We start from the raw sequence: 26,358 nt of genomic DNA, 5'->3' as shown, positions 1-26,358 counted from the left end.
AAGTATACACTTAAATAATATCGACAGTTACAATTAATCAATACAACAACAACTCCGATTCATTTATCACATACTGTACTGTCTTTCCTGCGATGTAATGTTGTCATTTTAGCGGTATATTTAAAAATGCCATAAACCGCGAGGTTGGCTTGCCAAAAACACAAGTTTAACCCACCATTATTTTCTTAAAATATCCGGTACCAAGTCAGGAATATGACTGTTGTCATCTAATAGTTCGTTTCTATGTATGTTGCAGTGTCGGATTTTTTTTGTAACACTTCAGTATTTCTGTTTTTTCGTTGCTTTCCTCTAATAGTTAATGTGTTTCCCCAGGTTTTAATTTGTAACCTTGATTTGTTTTCTCTCAATTAATTAATGACTTTTGAAAAGCAGTATACTACTGTTGCATTTATTAAAGTCTATTGATTCACATGACATGTTGATAATTCAGCTATTTAATAAAAAACAAGATTCGGCATCTACAAGTCTATGGAAAGCCAACGGGGTCAAAATCTTACTTTGTAACTTGTCAATTTGTAACTTGTAACTGTGTGATTTGTCAATTTGAATATTGATGTTTTATAACTTGTCGATTCGTTAAATGTCGATTTGTAAATTGTCAGTTTGTATATTAATGTTTTGTAACTTGCCGATTTGTAAATTGTAAATTATCAATTTGGTAATTGATGTTTTTTAACTTGTCGATTCCAGTAAATTGTCAATTTGTATATTGATGTTTTGTAACTTGTCGATTCGTAAATTGTTAAATTGTATATCGATGTTTTGTAACTTGTCGATTCGTATCGTTAAATGTCAATGTGTGAAATGTTGATCGTTGTATTATGCTAACGATCATTATGACGACAGATGGCGTACGGTTTTATCTTCTGTGTATAAGCCTCCTGTAAGTAGGAGCACCTCCATATGGAATATTTACCTAAGTAATTTTTATCAATTAATTACAGCAAATGCGTCTAAAAGAAAGCAAGACAAATATTGCATGTTTACATGATCCCAGTTTTATTTTGTTTACTAACGTGGACTTTCGTTCAAGGACGGAAACTTTATCAAAATGCATCCGGACTAGTTCAGTCCCTCGACATAATCGATCTATCCAAATTGCGAGGTGTCGAACTAAATTATAATCTTGGTACCTTTGATAACTATTAATGCAAAAGTCGTTGGTCAGTGAAATATAACGGCTGTATCATTCAGGTAAATACAAAAAGAAGATGTGGTAATAAGGAGACAAGTATCCACCAAAGCAAAGTTCAAATAAAGTCGATGTAAGCAAGAATAGGCAAATTACGGCTTTCAACAATGGGAAAAGCTAATACTTGTACAATATAGTCGGCTATAAAAGGCTACACCATTACTGGAAAACCCAGGTACTAGTAATAAACGATTTCTATTAATCTTGAAATGCTATAATCGGACCATTTTTATTCTGACAGGAGGGGAAAGTGTTGACATGTATATATTTATAAACATGGTTACTGATTTTTTTCTTGTCAAGAAGCTTAAAAATTGCCGCTACCAGATTTCCGTTCTATAAAGATTTGCAACCAAAAAGACCAAATATTCACGAGTCTCTTCATATCAGCAGCTGCATAACGCCCAGTACTCCCGATATGAAACCAACGATGTGCCACACCTCCTGATTGCCCGGCAACGTAACCAAATCTAATATTTTGTCGATCGGATCGTTAACTAACCGAAATGATTCACGATGTTAATCAATAAAGCTATCTTTTTTTTTAAATTTGCATGTCAATAAAAAATCATTTGCAATGAATTCGTAACACTAAAACCCTTATATCCAATTGACAAACCATGTTGTATTCCGCCTGTCTCCTCTGTCGAGCAGTCAGTCAGGATCCCAAGCTACCATTTTACTCTTCAAAAAGAACCAATATACATACCCCAGTGCCAATTCCTAAATAATGTGCAAATATTTTTATAGATAATAAAATTAGCGTAATCACATTGGAAATAATTGCCTCTGTCATGCAAATGGCGAGATGGCGAGATTTTTTCTCTGACAAGTCAAAGGGATAGGGCGTCACTTTGGTAAAAAAAAATAGTGTGTAAAGGGAGGGTGTGAGATATAAAAAAAAATATTTAACCCCGCTACATTTTTGCGCCTGTCACATGTATGGAGCCACGGGTCTTTGTTAGTATCAAGTAAATTCTGACGTATTACGAACAACTTTGATAGAAATTGAACGTGTAATCAACGATCGTCCGATTACATATGTGTCGTCCGACATCCGAGATCCAGAGCCGCTAACGCCGTCACATCTACTGCAGGGAAGAAGATTATCACAAGAGAACAATTCTGATTCAGAGGACAATAATTTAAATTTAGATTTCACAGAAGCAAACAAACGTTTTAATCATAAAGTAACTTTGATTGAACACTTTGCAAAACGATGGAGAATGGAATACCTCACCAGATTAAGAGAATTTCATCGCGTCGCCGGAGACCAAAGCGCACATGTGAAAATCGGTTCCGTCGTACAAATCATGGACAATTCACCGAGAATGATGTGGAAACTAGCAGTAATAGAAGATTTGATCACCGTGAAAGATGGAGTCGTGAGAGCAGTAAAACTTCGTACATCAAATGGACTGATTACAACAAGACCAATTGTGAAACTGATACCATTGGAAATATGAACTGTAATTGTTAAAAGTGTTTTTTCAATACCCTTTTTATGAACAATACATGAACAGTAATTGCATTTTGCGGCCCCCAGAATGTTGTGAATTAGTTATAGTTTCAGTTTAGTATTTTATACTCTTTTATTTGCTTAACGTTTTACCGCCATTTACGTAACAATAGGCCCGCAACGTCGTCACTTGCCGACGTCTCTTTGTATATCTTAGACTCTAGTAAAGCATACGAAACATTGAAGACGCTTTTGTGTTTACTCGCCTTTATTATCGATACGTCCAAAACAGTTAGTCTTGTATGCTTGTATGGTTTTCAATTTTAGTTTGCGTGTATAATTCGAAGTTTAGTATGACGTCCATGATCACTAAACTAGTATGGCTATTTTTAGGGACCAGCTGAAGGACTCCCCGGGTGCAGGAGTTTCTCGCTGCATTGAAGATCAATTGGTGGCCTTCGGCTGTTGTCCACTCTATGGTCGGGTTTCCCATTGACACATTCACCATTTATATTCTCAATTTTATGTAGATGACGCATGTAGGAAAAAATAGTTTCATAGTTTTACGATCATGGTCATAAACAAAATATCCAGGGACCAGGCTCAAGCTAGCAGCCACTCACTAGCAGATGGTTTTCGTGGATACAAATACTGGCTTTAATACAACGGTAGAGAAAAGTGAAATTACAAAAATACTAAACTTAGAGGAAAATCAATTTGGAAAGTTCATAATCACATGGCAATTTTAAATAACAAAACGCATCAAAAACGAATGAACAAGAACTGTCATATTCCTGACTTGGTACAGGCATTTTCAAATGTAGAAAATGGTGTATTAAACTTGGTTTTATAGCGCTAACCCTCTCACTTTGATGACAGTCTCATCAATTTCCGTTATATTTGCATTGATATGTTAACTAAACAGACACAATAATTAAATAGTCAAAATATGGGTACATCAGTCATCATCGCATAACAATTTTAAAAGGGACAATTTAACAGAACACAAAAACATCTATCTACAAACACATTCATTGATTTGTGTGTCTGACGTCAGAAAATTTTATACGTCACATAAATTTGTCGTTCAATGTGCATGCAAACAATTTTAAAATTTACAAAGGCAATGTTAGCTTAAAGGGTTAAAAAATCAAAAGTATGTAAGAATAAATATCAGAAATAGACCGAGATTGAAAATAGTCCAAAAGTTATATAAAGAATTTATAAGAATCCACAAATAATTAATTCCACTATCAGTCATCATCGTATAACAATTTTAAAAGGAACTATTTAACAGAAAACAAAAAACATCTATCTACAAACACATTTATTGATTTGAGTCTCTGACGTCAGCAAATTTTATACGTCACATAAATTTGTCGTTCAATATGCATACAAACAATTTTAAAATTTACATAGGCAATGGTAGCATATAGGGTTAAAAAATCAAAAGTATGTAAGAATGAATTTCAGAAATAGACCGAGATTGAAAATAGAAAAAAGTTATATATAGAATTTATATAAATCCACAAATAGTAAATTCTAATTCGCGATAGAATGATTTTGACGTTTATGGTTCAACGTATTTTGTAATTCATAATATATATATATATCATAATAACATAAACTAGAACAATATCATACTGACGGGATCTTTCAAAGTACAGAGTCACGTTATAAGAGAGAGAGAGAGCCGTCGATGTATTGACGATGCACGAGAGCAGTTTCTGAACGGCCGTCAACGCTTGGTGTGCGCACTACAGTTTCTTCAAGTTGGTTGCATTCGAAAAATGAGTTAGAAAATTGTGGTATTTTGTTCATTGAAATCTCAAAACACTTTGTGTAGTTTTTTTATCTGCATGTTTTTTTACAACATTTCTTGACTGATAATTGTTAAATCTAGCTGGCCCATGGCAGCAATTCAGTGTTTTTTTAACAAGCTTTTTTTTAAATTGTCTGGTTCTTTAGCACTGAGAAACTAGCCCCTCGGCCACCTCGTACAGAAATTTTAGCTGCTGGCTTGAGCGTCTTGTCTGTATGTCTTGTAATTTCAGTTTGGTGAGGGTGTTTGAGACGCAACCAACTTCTCTGGATTTGTAGTCTCCTGTTTTAAATCTCGCAGGTTATCGCTGTATTCTTTCGAGCTTATAGATGTTTGTAGATGTGTACTGGTCCCATAGTATTGGCCATATGATATCCCATTTTTGACCTGACCATTGAAATATATGCGGTTTTCTTGCATTTCGTTTGACAATATCTCTAATTTCTTATCCGGAATCCTAGTGTTAATTTTGCCTTCTTGGCTACATTGGAAATATTGGTAGTCCATTTTAGGTCCTCCTTTTGTTTTCAGGTTCCTTTAGATTTTATTACAAAATACTGATATTCAATACAGTTTTAATATATAGTTTACATTAGCTAAGTGACTCATTTAAAATAGTTTTTCATACAGTTTGTTTTGCAAAGTACAAATATGATATAATAAAACATTGTTTATCTTCATTACTCAGGACCCAAATAAATAAAGATTTTTCTTCCATTTGCTTCTTGTAGTAAAACATCATTAATTTAGATAATTACATTCTTTTCTGAAATTTTCATATTGAGATTATAATTTAAGGACTAATGGGTGTCAAACCATTTATCCCATTATACATTAAGTCCAAAATTTGCGGCCCAGGACAATATTAGTAAAAATTTTCAAGCACCGTCTAATATTTCATGTATTTTGTCTTATTTTGACCCGGTTAAATATTAAGTAGAAATTTCCTGGCAAGTGACAGTAATATATTTGCGAAGTTTTTAAGGAAACCCGTTTCAGCGACACATCTATATATACCTTAAGTGACACACTCCATCCCAGGTTTGGCGACCAGCACAGTAAACAAACATGTTTATTCGATCACCTCTATATAAAACTGAGTCCCTGGTATACATGCCATATAAAACAAACAAAGGTATTTATCTAATTGTTTTCTTTTATATGTATTTGGTGTACATACATGTAATTTAAATTACTTTGGTATATATTCCATATGGCGGTGCACATGCTTACAGTAGGCTTATACACGTAAGAAGAAACCGAACGCCATCTGTTGTCATAGTGATCGTTAGCATAATACAACGATGACATTTTACACATTGACATTTATCGAATCGACAAGTTACAAAACATAAATATACAAATTGACAAATCACACTGTTATAAGTTACAAATTGACAAGTTACGAATTAAGAATTTACACCTCCTTGGCTTTTCATACAAGCCATTTTAATGCTTACGACAAAATTAGAAGGCTGAAACTATATTCATATGACAGTTTTGAATCACAATGAAAGAAGTTGAAATGGTCATAGCTTTATTTGTATCAACAGAGACCATAGTTCCATATAGATTGAACCAAAATAGCAAATTTTCCAAAAAATCGAAGTTCGACACAAAACTTTCGTTCCTCGTTGACATATAGCATTATTTAGGTCGGTGGCTAACCATGTTATTTGTTACAATGACAATCACAGTATCAGCTCAAACGGAATAATGAATAAGATATAGAAATGAGAAAAATGGTGTATGATAACCAATTTGATAAGAAAGAAGAAGGCTAAACATGAGTTTGCAGCAAATTAATTTGCAATCATATTTCCAAAAGCTAAAAGCTGAGATGTGTAAATGATAGGATCCTTTTGTAGCGGACTATGCGGTATGAGTTTCACCCATTGTTATAGGCCATGCGGTGACCTATATAGTTGTTGTTTTTCTATGTCATTTTGATTGATATCTATGGCAACATCCTTTATTCGACGTGCTTATCAAAGGTTAGATTTACATTATTGAAATATTATTCTGCCCCAAAACAATAAGGGATTTAGGGGAATCATATCAGAAGTACTTAAAGTATAATTTCTCAAGTCACTGTTTATAATTTTTGCTGATTATCAAGTCAACAATAAACTGTTTATGCAATGAAATAAGCCTTTATCATTAGAAAATAGATATCCCGGTTGTTATATAACATCCAATATTTGAAATCAAATATTGACCCTCAAGTAAGAGGTGCAGGTAATGTTGTGTGCATAATAATATATGCACAATTAATATGGGAAACGTCATGTGCCATTAATGGGTTTGGCATATTTCGAGAGTATGCTACTTTGAAGAAGGAGAGAAAAGGCTGCTTAAAATAGGAGTGCTTGGCTAGACTGTCCATGATAATTCAACATATTTTGATTTACAAAGGAAGAGACTATCGTCTTTTAATCTTGTCATGAAAAAAATCGTTATTTATGCACCCACATGTACAGATTTTCATTTACGTTTATTTTGTTGAATGTTTTGGTAAACATCGAGCTTATCAAACTTAGCTTTTTATAATAATAAAAGGTGAAATAAAATCAACGGTACCAATTTTGTTGCACCAGATGCGCATTTCGACAATATATGTCTCTTCAGTGATGCTCGTGGCCAAAATATTTGAAATCCAAAGCTTATATGCCGCTAAATTGAGAAATATAGATAATGTTGCCGACCATTGAATGTTTTTCGATCACGATGATGTGTATAGGATATTTCACTCATCTAATCATCTAATAAATTTTATTGAATTATTGTGTACTTTACGTCCAGTGGCACATATGTCATGCATGTTCAGCCTTTTGGATTCTAGCTCTTCATCTTTTATATAAGCTTTGGATTTCAAATATTTTGGCCACGAGCATCACTGAAGAGACATGTATTGTCGAAATGCGCATCTGGTGCAAGGACATTGGTACCGTTAATTTTATTCAGGATGAGAGCAAATCAACAAATAATGCCAAAAAACGGGTTCTGCAATGCAAGCTGTGGAACACTCCCTACATCAGGCCCCAAATTTAACAGCCCTATTCACATCCAAACGGACACCACCACAAATTCTCCTTAAGTATTCCATGTGCTACTTTTTTAACATTTTAAGGAAGCACAATACAAATATTTTTTACTTCCAATCTCTTACCTTTTGAATGCTGTTACTGTCTTTATACTGCATGCATATAGATTAATAAAAGAGATATATGTAGATAGATACAAGATTACACTTTAAATAAATGCAATATTTTGTGTATGCAATCATTATGCAATTAGTATGCAAATAATGACAAAATCATGGTTAGTTCACTTGAATGAAATTAGCTCTATCATCTGTTTAACTATACTGGAAATTTTAACGAAATCTTAATCAACACAACAGAAGCTACAATAGGGTGTCTCAAACTATTGCTATCGTATTCCATTCTCTCATAAATCTGTTATGTGTCAACATCCTTACCACATAAACGTAGATAATGTTTGTTTATGTGTAAAGCTTGATCAAAATATTCTATCCAAAATCTGAGGCGCGTTTTTGTAGATAATGGCTCTAGGAGCACCATATCAAAACATCAACCTATCTTGGTATCCATGAAGAAGCTAACTGCAATTTGCAGTTGAACATTTTAGTAAAATTTTGTAGATACTGTTAAAATAATAAGCGATTATATAATTGTGTTATAATTCTAGCATTGCATTTTGTTAGCTATCCATAAATACCACTTTTATAAATTTTCAAGAATTTTCAAGCACTATGAAGAAAGTTACAGCATTTTAAAGCTGGGGAATTGGAGGTATAAAGTCTTTGTTATGTGCTACCTTACCATTATCTTCATATTTGTATATGGTATTTCAGAACTAATACGAATGTAAATTTTTCAGAATGATGGCTGATAAAAATATGGTCAGCTTGATAACTGAATTAGAACGTCGATATTTAGAATGCAGAATTTGTACAAAAGTGTTTGATGAAGACGAACGTACACCAAGATTGCTTTCGTGTCATCATTCGTTTTGATCAGAATGCTTAAAAAGACTCGGTCGCAAAAAGGATACACTTAAATGTCCGTTGTGCATAAGGTAGAGAGAAATAGTCCTATGGATTTTCCAAAGGATATCACAGGAAGGGACTTAACGTCATTTTTGCAGACTCACTCAGATCGTAATGTCTTCAAAAAATGCTGCAAATGTGATCGTACTGTGGATGTTATTCATACACGTCAACAGTGTGAAATGGATTTTGTCAATTGTGTCGGCAACATCATATCACAGAAAAGAAATCGGACAGTTTAGTTGCTAGCAATTCTGAGTCATTCGAAGAGGAAGAAGACAATCTTGATGTTTGTCAGTATCCTGATCATGACCGGGCAAAATTGAAATATTTCTGTAATTCTGCAAATTTTCATTTGTGTACATCGTGTGCACTCGATGACCATAGAGACATCAACAAACATGAACTTGAACATATCGAGGAAGCTTTCAGTAGGAAGAGAAAACAATTTAGTATCCACATTAAACCTCTACAGTGGCAAGTATTAAAGGTAGAATCGAGATCACAAAAAGTTCAAGATGATATAAACACTCTAGTATATTAAAAAAAATGAAGTTAAAAAAATCAAAAACGCCAAATCTTATAGAGGATTTACAGTTTTACAAATCAGAAAACAAAAACGTGTTGACAAATATGACATAAAAATACATATACAACTACTTAAAGCAATCTTAAAAAAGGTCAATTGAACAGTATTTTAAAAAGTGCTTAAACATGTTGTGAACTTACAGAACAAATGATCAACTACAATAATGTGTGCTCCTTTTTTGATCTACAACAGTAGAAGATGTTATAAAACGGTGCATAAATACTCCAGTTGAACATTCGACATATGACGAAAATGAGGAAAAAATGGATTTTCAGGAGCCTATAATTCAGTGGTTGTCGGTTGTTTATGTGTCACATATTTGTTTTTCGTTCATTTGTTCACATAAATAAGGCCGTTAGTTTTCTCTTTTGAATCGTTTTACATTGTCTTATCGGGACCTTTTATAGCTGACTATGCGGTATGTGATTTGCTCATTGTTGAAGGCCGTACGATGACCTATAGTTGTTAATGTCTGTGTCATTTTGGTCTTTTGTGGATAGTTGTCTCATTGGCAATCATACCACATCTTCTTTTTTATATTTGCTAATTACCTTCGATCGTTCAAAAGAAATTTCGATTACCTAGAAAACACTGGAGACACAGCACCATTGTTAGAATTGGCCCAAGGTAGATAACTTTTTATACAATGGCTCCAAACAAAGGGGTATACTGTTTAACTATGTATGTCCTTACATCCATTCATTTGTCTCTTCGCCCCATTCAATATCTGTCGCATTTTTCTCAGATTCGTCACATATCAACTTCGTGTCTACCGAATACCTATATATTCTAAACATAATGGCCAGGTATAATAATTTCGTTGAATTTTCTAGGGACCTACAAATTTTTTTTTTAAGTTGTTAATCAGGATTTGTGTCAGCCTACTATAACACGGTTTCAGATTGATTGCTCACCAACTTCATGTTTAACGAATATTTGTGAATGTATCATGTCCGTTTGTCCCCAATAAACTTTCGCACCAAACAAGTTCGCTCCCAAGGTCCGTTCGCACACTACACGTTCGCACCCAATTCCAGTTGAATTATTAGAAAATCCTGTTTGTTGTTTTAACTTTCTTTGATGTAAATACTGCATTTATTTACCTCGGTATGAGTAAAACATTGAAGATTGTAAATGAAAACATTAAAGAAAATAGTTTTTAACAGCTTGGCCAATTTGATCTCACTTTATGTTACCAATAGTTATCAAAAGTACCAGGATTATAATTTAGTACGCCAGACGCGCGTTTTGTCTACATAAGACTCATCAGTGACGCTCAAATCAAAATGTTAATAAAGCCAAACAAGTACAAAGTTGAAGAGCATTGAGGATCCAAAATTCCAAAAAAGTTGTGCCAAATACGGCTAAGGTAATCAATGCCTGGAATAAGAAAATCCTTAGTTTTTCGAAAAAAAATTCAAAACCATAAAAATCAAATAGGATGCAAAAGTATAGGGTGCAAACCGACTTTGTGTTCGAACGTGTCGGGTGCGAAAGAGAACTATACCAATACAATATAAGTTATATGGTTCGCTACTGACCCCGTACGGATCCATAGAGGGTTAGTAAAATACATAGGGGGTGAGGCCGGAGGAGGTAACCGGCCCGGTTGGTAGTTAACCGTATAACGAATTTATCGGACGGTGGACTTTTTCTGCGTCGTTTTGTTGAAAAATAAACAATGAAACGCAACAACATTAATAGATGACGTCGCCATTAACGCGTCATGAACCCCATATGAAACTTACTAACCCCATACGGTCTCATAGGGGGTCACCACGTGACGGCGTTTAACCAATCACAACGGGATAATTCATCTGTGGTCCGATAATACATTATGGCCATATCTTAAATGGGTATAGTTAGTACTTCACTTAGTATTAAAAAATGTGTAAACAGTTTTAATTGTATTTGATCTGATTCTACTTCCTCTTATAACTACAATAATGTAAGTAACACTTTGACGTTACAAAGGTAACGTTATTTACATTCTGTGAAATAAAAGCGTCAAAATTTTGAATTGGAAGCACATGAATGACACTAAAAATAAGAGCCTTCGGAAATATACTATCAGGCTTGTGTGAACATGATTTACGTTGTATTGCGTTTTCAGATCTTTTCTTAACGTCCAGTTGAATACAGGTGAACATAATTCAATTATTCATGTTTTAAATATTGTAGTTCAGAATACAATTTCATAAGGACAACAGAAGTATACCGCTATTCGAAAGTCATATCGATTGAGAGAAAAAACTTCGAGTTACAAACTAAAACCGAGGGAAACACATTAACTATATGTGGAAAACAATGAATCAAAAGAAACACTGAAATGAAACAAGAAACAAAAGATAAAAAAGACGGTAATAACACAAAAAAGCATTTATAATTTAATAAAATTATCAAACTCCAAATTAAATTCAAAAAGTGCGAATTAAGAAAAAATCAAGATTAAATTGTAAATCAATTAATCAACTATATCAACCAACTGAACCAATGGAAAATAAATGTCATAATCCTCATTTTCAGAGGGTTGGTTCTATCCATGTGTAAAAGTTTATTTAGTTCCGTACAAAATTGAATGAACAACTCAAACAAACATAACCTGCTTATATTTACTGGGTTCCAGCAGTTAAAACTGTGTAAACATACATTACCTTGTCGACATGCAACGCAATTGACTTTAAAACGTCCCAACAAACTTGAAAACAAATTTGACAAAAAAAATGCGTAGTTAATAATGTATACAGTATAGTGAAACATTATAAAGTATACCATTTCAGACAAAGTACAAAGTATTTAAAATATAAAAGGATGTTCAAAACGAAAACAACACTTGAAAAGCCTTTTTCATCCGAGTCGTAACTCTTGACCCGCCCGCATCAGAATCGCTAAAATCCAGTTTTCAACAAAACGAATCATGTTTGCAGATAAAATGCTAATGCTGACTGCCTAACATTGAATGGTGTAGAGTATCTGTAAATCTGTAAACTACCTTTGTTTTTAAAGGAAGATTACGCATTTAAGAGTCAGAAGCATAGGGTTATATTCTAGCTAAACTTAAAAGTTGTAAAATGTACATCCGTTATATGCGGTTAAAAGAACATCGGCATGTTATAAATACCGTGCCACGTCCGCTCTATGTTTTCATTTCTTGTTTTTCTGACGGGTAAAACTTCTTTTAACTGATTTTTACAGTTTGTTCATTTGTTGCGCTATTTCACCTATGTCAGGAGAGTGTTGGCGCCTACAAACACATTTAACCCCGCCACATTCTGTATATGCCTGTCCCAAGTCAGAAGCATGGAATGCAGTGGTTGTCGTTATCTGCTGAATATCATATTTGTTTTGGTTCAGTGTTTGTACATAGATCAAGTCGATATTTTCTTGTTTGTACTGTTTTTAGTTACTTAGTCATTTCAAGCCTTTCATTGGTATTGGTTTCGCTAATTTTGGTGGTCGCAAGGTGACCTATAGTTATTACTTTCGACTTCATTTGGTTTCTTGTGGATAGTTGTATTATTGGCAATCATACGGCATAATATGTTTTTATATCGCTATTAAAAAGGTAAGTTTATGATCGGTATCTTTAATTCTAACATACCTGTCTAACATAAGAGTCTGATCTGTATATTAAATAACTGTGTCACATTAGTTTAAATATATTTATTTAAAGTGGATTGGGAAACAAGTTTTGCAACTTATATTAATCCCTTTCCACTTTGCGGGTGCGAGTGCTGCCTTGTAGCGGCATTAGCCTTCTCTTTTTTGAAATCCACAACAGTGTCTTTAACGTGCAAGAGATATGACTCTCTTTTAACGCGGGTCAGCCATTTATCGTCCCCTTCCGACAGACTATCATTTATCGTAGGCTTTTATTCTATTTGCAGAGAAGAAACAAAGGAGTATTTGGACGAAAACAAAGAGCGCAGTTCATAAGTTGCTGACTCTACTACCAAATATCCATCCCGATTTTCTTCACGAACAGCATTCTGAAGTCATAATGAGAATGGCAGACATGAGAATCGATGTACGCGTTCATACAGGACTACTACCTACTATATACTATATTATTATATTTTTGAACAATTAGAAAGATTCAGTCTACGATTAATTTCCTAGGCTTTTTATGCTGCTTATGTTTGCAATAATGGCTTTATTCATAATTCATTATTGCTTTTATTATAAGCTTACATAGTAACTAAAATGCAGACAAGAAACGAACTTAATTTGATCATTTTGTTCGAATGATGTATTATTCAACATTTTTTTAATTAACTTTCATTTTTATCTGTTATGCCGTTGCTTCCCTCTTATAAATGATGTGTTTCCCTCCGTTTTAAATTTATGTAACCCAGATTTTTTTTTTCTCAATCGATTATCCTCGTATGATACTGACAAACATTTTGTTGCTAAGTGTTTAGTTTCTATGTTGTGTCTTGTTACTATTCTTTGTTTGTTTGTCTTTTTTTGTTAGCCATGGCGTTGTCAGTTATTTTCGATTTATGAGTTTAACTGTCCCTATATCAGTATTTAGGACAACAAACAGGCAATACTTAAACCTCATGAAACGAACTTTCAAATCTGCAAATTGAAATAACAAAAATCATACTAATATTTACATAACAGAAATAGATTTCAATGATTCTGGTGTTTTAAAAGTATATAGTTCTGTCAGTGTTAAAATTTTCTATACAAATTGCAATTATTAGACCATTCTGTATGTACATTTACAGGGACTATTTCCCTTCTACTGTATGGGATTGTTTATAACTATGTATGTAAGTTTCTGTTATGATTAGTTATTTATTGATTATGTTGCTATAGATATGAATGCACGTAATTTGTTTTTCTTCCTTTGAAATATCAATTTTACATCCTGCATTATGTCACAGCAATGTTGATTATACTTACATTGTTTGAATAAAGTATACATAGATCCGTACTGGCAATTCGCCTCTTCAGAATCTAAAGGACTATGGGTAATCTCATTGTTCGTACACCAAAATGAAAATAACGTTACGTCATCGGCTCAATTTCCATTGTTTAGAACGTTTTCAACCAATCACAACGTTTGTGTGTACGCTTTTGAAAATATTACCCAGAATGCATTAGATTTTGAAACGGCGAATTTCTGACCAATACATCGTTAATTGGATACAATACGTAAATTTTAGTAATGATAATAAATAAATGACAGAATGGCATAAAATTTCTCCCATTCCTTTGTGTTTTTGTTTTACATGGTTAAAAGAAAATTAATAGTCCTTACAAAACTTCGAATGGTGTTAGACTTTTGATAAGAAACATATTTTTGTTTTCCTTTTCAGCAGAAAGACATTAACAAATGACTTTTGATGACTAAATTTTTAAAACCCTAACATTTTTGTTCGAATATGGCATTTCTTAGAATAGAAAAATCCTTGGAATTATATTCCTCACTAAATAAAACAAAGAAAATCAAAATCTTAATTATCAAAATGCGTGTACGATAGCATTCATTCAAAGCATTCTACGTGTTGTTCTATCCGTAAATTATTTATTGTAAGTATCATGTATTGAGTAATTTATGTTTCTGAAATAATTGTTATGTCGTTGTTCTCCTCTTATATTTAATGCGTTTCCCTCGGTTTTAGTTTGTTACCCCGATTTTGTTTTTTGTCCCTGGATTTATGAGTTTTGAACAGCGGTATACTACTGTTGCCTTTATTTATGTGTATCTGTTTATTTCTAATGGGGTTTATTTCGTATAACTGAAGTAAGTCAATTGGGATACTTGATATAGCATTTGAAACAAGATGGAAAATATGTAGGTCTTGAGAAGCACTGCATTTATACAGCAACAAACGAAATACAGTAACTGTTGATGTGCTGATCAACCTTTCAGTATAACGTCCTGTAGAGCATTTTCATTTTGAGTTTTTCAAAGCCTATCATATTAGATACAATGCACATGGAAAGTTTAAGTTATAAAAAAATATGCTGAACAAGGTATTAAATACAACTGGAAATCACCATAAAGTTTAGAAAACCTCCATTTCTTCTTACTATCTTATTTCATTCACTATAAATAAATATGTTTAAACTATAAACGATTAGTTTAAACAATGTGTAGTCTATAAACAATAATAAAAAAAGAGAATTTCCTAACCAAATTACTGCCAACAAGACCATGAGGTTCCTCATAACAAGCTGACGCATTATTTGCTTGAAGGTAGTTATCTGTCAGCTTGTGTGTGCATCTTATAATATGCTATAAAAGCCACGTATGAAAAAACGGGTGCTAAATGTTTGTGTTGTTGAAAAATTCAAACAGTACATTTATTCTGCAGCAATAATTCATAGGAATTTTTGGTCCTTTAATGTTGAATTACAGGTGAATCGAATATTACTTCATTCTGGTATATGATGAAGCCATAGTGTCTTTTGCACAGAGGTAGTCGACACATTTCCTTGATGAATTATTAAACGGAAGTAGCTTTGTTTGCACAAATTCCAAGTAAAAATACCTATAAACCATGATTTTGTAAAACCGTCATTCTATCCCCTTTTTAATGACGCCTCATGTCAAATTATCTAAACTGAGAGAAACTTATTTTCTCTTTTATTTGAATGAAAGTATTTAAAAACCATAATTTTCGGAATCAGTGGAAAATAAGCTATCTAAAGAAATTAGAAATGACATTATTTTAACCGGGAGTAACAAAGTGTCTCCCAAAATAAAGATAAAATAATATTTAATACCATACATATATGAAGAATCAGGGCAAAGAAAGCTATCATATGAGTCTGAAAGTCACAGTTTCTTAACCAGAAGAAGCAAATCATCTCCCCTATTTAAGTCAAAGGTATAAAAAAAACTATATGGTTTTGAATAATTATGAGGAAACCTATAATTGAACGCCAATAGTAAATTTGAGTAAACCAAAAGTAGCTTCTCATCAGTTATTTTGAAATAAAATGTGGAAAGACCTTCAATTGTTCTGAGTTTTATTTGAAATATAGACTGTTTTCTGATTGTTTAAATCCTATATAGAATTGCTTTTGAAATAGGTAACCTGTCTTTAAGTGGTTGTCTTTCTATATAGATAAAGGAAGATGTGGCATGACTGTTCCTAGTCACAAATAGTACAATTCAGTCAGTATAGGTCAAAGTATGGTTTTCAACACTGACTTTTTGCTCATACAGAACAGCATGCTATAAAAAGCCAAAATAATGGTTCACCAATTTAAAAAAAAAAATATTTGAGGTTTCAGACCACCAGTTCAAAATCTCTACCTATTTAACCAAATTTTGCAATTGACACAGTTTTCCTTATATTTTACCTGAATATAACATATATCACCTTCCTACATGCCAATTATCAAAACATGTTTAGAGACTCCTAAGAAAGGATTGCTTTTCGAAATACAAGCACTACTGAGTTACCCCTGGTTTTTCTGGAAATCTAAAATTAGAAAAATTGGATCGCATTTTTCCTCAACTTTAAATGCAAACTCATAGACAAGTAAATTTTGACTTAATACGGTCTCAATATATTTCTCTTTCGTCAAAAGTATAATTTCTGCAAATTTGTTGGTTAGTTTAAGTAAACAATGACATCAAGAGCACTATTTTGTAAGGCTACTTTTACTTTCGTTCTAAATTAAAGGTAAATGAATTGGTAATCTGACACTTTAAATTACACATCCAGGATATTTATATTCAACGTACAACTTGTATTTATGAAAGCCGCAGATTTAAAGTAGTGATTATTTATTCAAACGAAAACATGGAACCTGACATGGACATGAGCGGTAAGATACTTTTAGTAAACTAATGTGTGTGAAAGTTAGATATAATTTGGCATGTATACTTCTTAAAGAAGTTAAATCTTACGTAATGAGTATCATATATTTAAAACCGCTGATACATGCAACAATAAAATAGAGGACCGTCCTTAATCTTGGTATAAGAGACAAATGAAAGTAGTTGTTGATCATCATCTTCATTAGGTCACTACATGTTAAAAGATATTTATAAAAAATATTTATCTATTTATACTATTCAGATTATGTAAAGCGTGACTAAGAATTCATAAACATTAAATATCTGTCAAGTTACCTGTATGATTTCAACCGATTATAAAGAACACCAAACAATGAAATTAGTAGGTCGTGGTAATTCACACCAAACGTCACGTATTGTCAACCTGTTTGCTATTAGTTTCCTTCAATGAACACTATTTGATCATTTTAAAGTTGGTCCTTATTTAAAATATGTTTTTCCGTTGGAAATTAAGGACATGAAATAAATTCAATATAAAGTTTGAAAATATCTTTTCAAGCTTGTTAACCCAAAAAGTTTCCTTTTGCTTAAAGTCAAATTCAATAGACAACTTTCGAGTTCGATGCATTTCAGTCAAAAACTCTGGTTTTAGTGAACGTCATTTGTGCGTTTTGGGGCGTCGTCATTTCCGTTCCCACGTTGAGCGAGTGGTTGGAAAACTATAATTCTATATTGTACGAATTATTCGGCAAATTGAATTCTCAAAATTGACAATCAGCATTGCTGTCATTAGGGAATTGTCATTAAGTACCTACAGAACAACCATTATTTCTTGTTTATCCTGCACAATGACGATCACTAAGACGCTTGATGAACGTAAATAGTGCAGGGATACAGGCGACCCCCTCTATCTGGTAAATGACGTCATAAAGGCGCGTATAATTGACGAGTTTTTGCCGGTGACGGATGAACTCGAAAGTGGTCTATTGTGTGTCTACCCTTTACAAAAAACTAAAACAAAAACAAATAAACATATTCAATCAAAAAGGAGAAATCAAAGAGAAATAGATAATTCGTCTGATATTTGTCGGGACTTCGGCTTTTGTCGATAAAGATAGACATAGCCTTCCTACATTCCCGCCGACGGCGTCCACAAATATTCACTCTGGTTAATTTAAAAAAAAAACTTTAAATACCTTTCTTGACATATCCTGGATTCCTACCAAACATGGACAAAAGCTTGTTTATGATCAAAAGCTAGCATTTAGAGGGACATTTTATAAAAAAAATCCTTTTGTCCGTTTGTTACTTATATATATAGACTTCGTTTTTCTGCCAGTTGAAATTACAATCTGCAGTTCAGGTTCATAAACATTTATTATAATCATAAAATATGCGAGACACTGAGTTCCGCGAAATCCTTACAAACTTGAGTACTGGAATAGTCTACAGGACGTCTTTGCAATATAAATAAGTGCAACAATAGCGACATAATTGGGAAAATGGATTAAAATATTCAGCAACGAATGATAACTTTATTCAAAACTTAAATATCATACTATATACTAGTAAGATGTACCGCACATACTCTTAAATAATTCTGCAAAATGGTTCTATGAATTTACTAATCCACAGGTTTACCTGGGTATATGCAAATGTTCATCTTTTGTTTTTCTTCCGACTGACAATAAAGCTATTGCCACAGTTGGTCGCTGGTTGTTTGTATTTCATGTATGAATTCGCAGCCAGAATGGAGCTGTTAAATTATATGCCTACTGTGTATAGAGAGTGCTACGCTCCATAAAGAGAAGAACCCGTGCAACGTTGAGAAAGATGGCCAATTGCAATGCTAAATTTCTATCCCTATCCAATAAATCGTAATTTTCTAGTGGCATTTCAAATTTCCCACCCTTAATCTTAATCCTGACCAACATTCTGATAAAGGACCAAATTATTGAATAAATTGTGAAAAGGTATCATACTATATATTCATGAGATATTTGTTACTGAATGTAAGGCAAACAAAAATTAATTAAGCAATTATTAATTGATTGATGCCAAAATTTCAAGATGCCAAGTTCAAGTGAATGATGTGTATTATTATTGTTGTTAGTCACAATTTGGGTAAATAAAGTTATTTGAACATTTTTAACAACTAAACAATAGCTGTTTTTAGACAATACATTTGATATTTATATTATTACATATTATTATAATTATAGTTTTAATTCAATAGATAATTCTTCCTGAAATAATTATAATGAAATTCAAGTTCTTAATATCTAATTTGATATTAACGTAACTCGTACAAATTAAAGCCAACATTGACTGTATCCACTACTTATAATCAACACATTTTGGATACACCAACACCACACTGCGTCTATCCCAGGGGAAAGACGGCCTTTCATTGTCAATCTAATACTTGCATACACGCTATAACTCGGTTTTAATCTCAACCTCAGATACAACATTATAATCGAACATTTGTCCCATTTGTCATTCAAAACGATTGTTTTAATATTATATGACTCATAATATGTCGTTGCAATACAAAGGTTTTCACCATCGTGTTTATTAAATTTTGATCTGTGATACCAATTTTATACGCAGTGCTGATAAAAGGTGATAGATTCTACTCCCGTCAAAACACTTGGTTTCCCTTTGAATTCTCTTGATTTACTACACCTTCCTTTTTTAATCATCAACTTACTTTACTTGCAGACAATTACGAGGAAGAATATTTTGCAAAGATTTCTGAAATTGTATCACTTTTACTTAAGTCTGAGGGAATTTTCACAAGAATGGAAATTGATAAAGCAAGAGCACCTTTATATGAAATGTTAATGCATCATCTGCATGATACTGATGTTTTATCGACAGGAAGTACTGTGGAAGGATCTTATTTACCTGGTAGCGACGTAGACCGTATGTTTATTGATCAAAACATGATTGTTATTCTGGATGAAAAAGAGGAAATAAACTCAGAAAAGTGTACATTTCTATTAAACACAAAGCAAAATCAAAGCTGTTTCGTGAAACTTGCTTTTTTCAATTGTCTCCATGAATCCACTTTAAATGAAGAAGTCAAGGAATTCCTAATAGAAAAGGAGGGTGTGTATTTTCTTAGTAGTGAGAAATACCGTAACTTGAAAATCATCCCAGAAAGTGGAAATTGGTTATCATCCTATGCATCGATGTCCGGCTTTCATGAACATGGCCCTTGCTCCTCATCTTCAGTAAATTTTGACATTAGTTGTCGAAGTACTGATTTGGACACCACGGAGGGTATACAATGTTCAAAATGGCCAATGGTGGCTCTTGAATGGACAAGCCGAGAAAGGAATAGCATATGGCCACCTAAACATCTCATAGATAAAGCACGCGATTTACCAGTTCATGTCGTTCCAGTAGGAGATCCAACCTCTGATGAATGTCAGCTGCAATGGAGACTTTCTTTTAGCTATGTTGAACGGGAACTCGTTTGGAGTTTTAATGAATCTCAGCTGTACACTTTTGTTCTACTTAAGACCATATTTAAAGCCTTCTTAGAACCTGTGACAAAGGACATACTTAGCACTTACCATTTAAAGACTATTATTTTCTGGGTTTCAGAAGAGGGTTTGATAAAGTTACAGGAATCAAACTTAATACGCGTGCTTAAGCGTTGTCTTCAAATGTTAAAAGAATGCATTTCTCGGAGGACTCTTAAGCATTTCATTATAAGTAATCATAACTTGTTTTATCACAAATTCGAAAATTCAGATCTACAAGAAAGTATTGTGAATATGATTGATTGTATTGTATCCGACATAATTTCTGTTTTGCAACACTGTAGATTGCCCTTAGAGGATGTGAAGCTACGAAAGTTTGAAAAAAGTGTAATCGTTTCAGAAGGAAACCCTCCAAGTCTGACGAAGTTATCGGAAGTTCTGATAGAATTATCGCAGGGATCTGATGAATGTATTAGAAATAAAAACAAATTCAGTAAGTATGGAGCTGCATTTGGAATAATGATTTCTATGGTTAGAGGATATGTAGAAGGGTCAAAATTAACAGAGTTACTCGATATTTTTGACCAGTCAGTAAGTAAATCGAATGTAGAAATCATAGTCGCTTTGAAGATATTTTCAATCATCAGACTAGGAATTTTGTACCATTTGGATTATATCAACATAATGGACCCTAGTCCATTATACTTTGAAGGAGGAATATTCAAGTCAGAATTCATCGACTCTTCCAATCTAGAAGAAAAGCACATTAGACTTAATGCAGCAAGATCTTCTTTCGATTTAGGATGCTCTTTGGATCAACTATCGGGACGTCTTTACCAGGCGATGTTTTTATTAGTTCAAAACGATTTGACCGAAATGTTAGAAGGAATAGCGAAAATTTTCGAAAAATCTTTGATTTTGAAGTATGAAGGGTTTTGTTGTTCTAGCAAAAATGTAAAAATTTCCGACGGAGAAATATCAATTACCAATGACGTTCCCGATATCTGCGATGAAAACATTACTGGTTCCGTGTGCTACGATGTAATTTTAACAGGTCATGATGTCCGGTGTGTGCCAGAAGCTGTAAAATTTGAATGTGAACTTAACGACTACGATAAAGCAAGTTTTTATTTCTTATATCACCCAGCGGTCTATTACTATTTCCTGGCTTTTCAACTACATCAGCGACTGGATGACAAGAAAAACAAGTTTAAAGCACTAGGGCAGTTGGAGCAAATAACAAAAATAGTGAAAAACGAAAACGATGGTCATCGTGCGCTTAATCTTCTCGGGTATTGTTTCAGCGAGGTAGGAGATGAAGAAAAGGCTTTTGCAACCTTCAGGTTATCTCTTCAAATGAAAAACAGTGCTTACAATGCCGCCGCGTACCATCTGTGTTTGATGGTTATGAAACATACTTGTATTTGCGAAATGTCTGATATTTAAACGGATCATATGGAAATGTATAGATCTGAATGACTAATATTATTTTTATGTGCTAGACTGTCATCAAAGTGAGCGATTTAGCGCTTTTAAACCAGGTTAAATCAATCATTTTCTACATTTGAAAATGCCTGTACCAAGTCAGAAATATGACAGTTCTTGTCCAGTCGTTTTTGATGTGTTTTGTTATTTGATTTTGCCATGTGATTATGGACTTTCCGATTGGATTTTCCTCTGAGTTCAGTATTTTTGTGATTTTATTTTTTTTATTTATCAACTTAAAGAGCTTTATTGTTTACTACAAAGTAGTGGTATAAAAGAATACGGAACAATAAAGAGAAACGCATCATTTTATTACTATTAATGAAAACTTTGATACGAAATCATGGTCATACAATTTAAAATCATTATATGCTGTTATTAATTATGCTACACTAGCATGTGCTCAATTATTTATAGCTTAAATTGACCACAACTTTTCAACAGAAATTTTAAAATTATCCAATGCGTATATGCAAAATTATCATTATCATCTGCTGAAATTAATTCATAATACTAGTATACAATGTTTTTTCATTATTGCTTAAATAATTCCATCATTAGGTAAACTAAATTAAAATGTTTTCTAAATGTAACAAGTATTTTTTTTTATTCTGTAACTTAAAACACTTCTAAATACAAAACTAATTCGGCCTAGGGTTGTTCTAAACTGAGTAAAATTTATGAATTTAATGATAGAAGGGTTTACAATCAGCCTAATACATGACATTGTTTTCAAGTAATTCTTGTTCATTTATGTTTTTCAAAACAAAAGTTCATATCTATATCAAGATGAAGCAAATGTTTGTCCCAGGAATACGAAAAGCAATGCACTATCTATATAAAATGAATGCAACATGTAATTAATTGTATGCATCCGAAGCGCTGTTCTTGTTACACCTTCAAGCTCAAAGCCGAATACTGTAGAACCATGTTTAATAAGAACCTAAACAGTTGAAGTGCTATACAACCACAAATGACAAAAAAAAAAAAACCCAACCCAAATCTATCAAAGGTAAATATTGCGTCTGAAACCTTATTTCTAATAATTTCGAAATTAATGAACGGACAATTCTGAAAAGGTTTGTTATAAATCATGTCAGTACCAAAGTACTGACTACTGAGTTATGATACCTTTGGGGACTGACAGTCAACGGTATCGACCCATATCTGTAAGAAATGTAAACAACACAATCGCATGCATCCGAAGCGCTGTTCTTGTTATACCTTCATCTGATAAGCTCAAAGCCGAATATTCCAAAGCCATGGATTTTAAGAACATTAACAGTTGAAGAGCTATTTAACCACAAATGACACAATAAAACCAAATCCATCAAAAGTCAACTTTACGTGAAGGAGATGAAACCTTATTTCTTATCATTTCGAAGGTAAGTAACGAAATTTTGATACTGTTTGTTTTTTATTCATGTCAGTTTCCAAATACTGACTACTGAGTTGATGATACTTGCGGATTGATAGTCAACCAGTAGAGGTATCGACATAGTGCTGTAAAAGATATAAACAGCACGGTATAAATTTGTATAAAATATATAAAGTTGAAGAAATATATAACCAGAAAGTACCAAAAAAGGGTAAAGCCATCAAGGTCAATTTTGCGTGAAAGAGATGAACCTTACTTTCTAATAATTTCGAAATTCATTAATGGACAATTTAACGGATTTTTTTTATAAATTATCAGATTATGTCAGTATCAATAACTGGTGATACCATTGGAGACTGATAGACCACCAGCAGAGGTATCAACCCAGTGCTGTAAAAATGAAAACAATACGTTCTAAATTTCATGCGACCAATGTGTTTTTTAGCTCAACTTTCCGACGAAAATGTGAGCTATTGCCATCATTTGGTGTCCGTCGTCGTCTGTCGTCATCGTCCGTCCGGTGTAAAAAAGGGACGAAAGATATCAGAGGGACGGTCAAACTCATAAATCGAAGAAGTACATATGACACAACATAGAAAACTAAAGAAGAAACAACACATACCCCACAAAACCTAGGGGTGATCTCAGGTGCTCTGGAGGGCTAAGCAGATCCTGTTCCACATGTGGCACTCGTGTAAACTATATCAAACATCTTCTCTTCTCATACTACAGAACTAATTAAACTAAGCCTACCTAAGCTAAATGATCCTTAGAGTATCTAGAAAAAAGTTTGTACATGTGTTTTATTTCTGTTTCGTAAAAAAACATGGCTGCCACGGCTAAATATAGAACATAGGGATAAAATACAGTTTTGAGCTTATCTATAAAAACTAAAGCATTTAGAGCAAATCGGACTTAAACGTGTTCAGTAGGTAAAATTATATCAGCTCTGACATTTTCGAATGAACCTGACAACCCATTGTTGGTTTGCTATCTCTAAATGTGTTATTTTAGGAAAATTTTGTACTGTTTGTTTATCATCTTGAATATTATTATAGATAAAGATTACGTACATTCACACAATTTGTTTATTAAATTTATTAACGTTAAAATACTTCTCCTCTGAAACTATTGAATCAAATTAAGCCACTTAAGCTGAATGATTTTTAGGTAATCTAGAATAAAGTTAGTTAAGCATTTCTTTTTCCTCAGAAAACATGGTTACCATGGCTTAAAATTTTATAACTCAAAATATAAAGCATTTAGAGGAAATCAGAGAAAACGTATTTATTAGGTCAAGGTATACTGCCCTGAAATTATCAGTCAAATCAGGGATCATATTTTTATACTTAAAAGATTAACATTGACAGTTGATCCCTTAAGGAGTTATTGCCCTTTGAATACAAATTTTCCACAATTTTTTCATCTAGTTTGCCCTCTTTAAAAAAATCTTCTCTTTTGAAACTGCTGAATAGATTTCAGCCAAACTTGGACTAAAAGACTTCAGAAGATCTAGTATAAATTTTGCATTTTATTTCCTTGTACGTCAAAAAACATCATATTTATGACTAAAATGGAACAAAGGGGTAATTTGCGTTTGGAGAATATGAAAAATATGAAGACCATTCAAATGGCATTTTTATGCCACTCATTGATATATATTTAAAAGCAAAAATAATCATTGATAAAAGATTTAAGCAAACAATTTCATGGTGAGCGATTCAGGCTATTGAGAGCCTCTTATCTATATTTACTTTCATCAGCAACTCTCAAAAAAGAATTTGTGAAAGGCATGAATGTATAAAAATCGAATGATCATAAATTATATGAGCAACACGACGGGTGCAACATGTGGAACAGGATCTGCTTACCCTTCTGGAGCACCTGAGATGAGCAATTTTTGGTGCGGTTAGTGTTGATCAGTCTTTAGTTTTCTGTGTTGTGTTTTTTGAACTATTATTTGTCTGTTTGTCTTTTTATTTTAAGCCTTGGCGTTGTCAGTTTATTATCGATCTTTGAGTTTAACTGTCCCTCTGGTATCTTTTACCACTTTTTTATAAGTTTGATTAAGATACAAATGGTAATAACAAATCCAACTGAAATTAAACTACTCATTGACCTATGAAAAAAGAAAATGCAAAAAAAAATGAGTTGTAATTGACGATAAATATTGAATTTAGTGTATCTTGACTTGTTTTATTTTTTTATATAGCTAAGGATATCTGTACACAATGCATAGCCATCCACACCATTCAGATAAGGAATATCGAAGCTAACATTGTTTAACTTTGCTATGAAAAATGATCAATTTTCCCTATGAATACTTATGAATGATTACGGTGCAGTTTTATATCATAACACATTCAAAACAACTATACAAAAGTGTAAGTAAAATTTTTCAATTCAATATATAATTCAATCAGAGCGACTGAATATGTTTTGTCGACAAAATTTAAACTGCACTGGAGAGATGAAACATTTATAAACATTCATTGAAACTTACGTATGTAAGATAACCTTTTATACTGTAAAGATAGTATGCATTGAAAAACTCCTGAGTTCTTTATTCCTTTTTTTAAAAACCGAACAAAAGAATATAAATGCTCAAACACAAAACGATATATAGTACATAACACTCTTGACAACCATGTAAATACGGCTGTGAGGACAAACTTCGCCGGATATAAAAAGTAAGAATTTGTTTTATTTAATTATGTTAATAGAAATGAGCGTTTTTCAACTATTTAATTGGGTTTCAAAGTGTTCACAGATAACATGCAATGGTAATTTCCGTTTTTTTTTTGTCGATTTACCAAACCTACAAACTCTCTCGCTACCTGCATTTTTGTATATTATACAGTCTCACCAAAGAATTGTGCCCGCAACGTTCACTAAAAAATTTATTATCATAGATTACTATTTGAGCTTTGTTCTTTTATTATTAAAGTGTTTGTCTTGAAATATTACCAATTTTTCAATGTATGAAGATATCTCCGAAATTCAATTTTTAGATATTAAAACTTTGAGCTGTTGTTTCATGTGGTATGAGTGCCAATGAGGCTGAGTATAATGTATAGACAT

The 26,358-nt window shown here is 32.8% G+C and overlaps 1 protein-coding gene across 1 annotated transcript; it reads left to right on the top strand.

Annotated features, from left to right (window-relative positions):
• The first annotated feature begins 16,839 nt into the window (after positions 1-16,839).
• On the top strand, positions 16,840-22,444 carry LOC139486434 (uncharacterized). Its single transcript, XM_071271311.1, has 2 exons — positions 16,840-16,949; positions 19,645-22,444. The coding sequence occupies exons 1-2, from the start codon at positions 16,925-16,927 to the stop codon at positions 21,858-21,860; spliced, it is 2,241 nt and encodes a 746-aa protein (XP_071127412.1). The 5' UTR covers positions 16,840-16,924; the 3' UTR covers positions 21,861-22,444.
• The last annotated feature ends 3,914 nt before the right edge of the window (positions 22,445-26,358 follow it).

The sequence above is a fragment of the Mytilus edulis genome, chromosome 8, assembly GCF_963676685.1.
Source record: "Mytilus edulis chromosome 8, xbMytEdul2.2, whole genome shotgun sequence".
In the NCBI taxonomy this organism is placed as follows: Eukaryota; Metazoa; Mollusca; class Bivalvia; order Mytilida; family Mytilidae; genus Mytilus; species Mytilus edulis.
This window is presented reverse-complemented; position numbering and strand designations above follow the sequence as displayed.

Excerpts from the sequence above, each read along its gene's own strand:
- LOC139486434 (XM_071271311.1), top strand. The coding sequence starts at position 16,925 with ATGGAACCTGACATGGACATGAGCG. Across the intron at positions 16,950-19,644 it reads ACCTGACATGGACATGAGCG|ACAATTACGAGGAAGAATAT; the intron begins GTAAGATACTTT and ends CTTTACTTGCAG.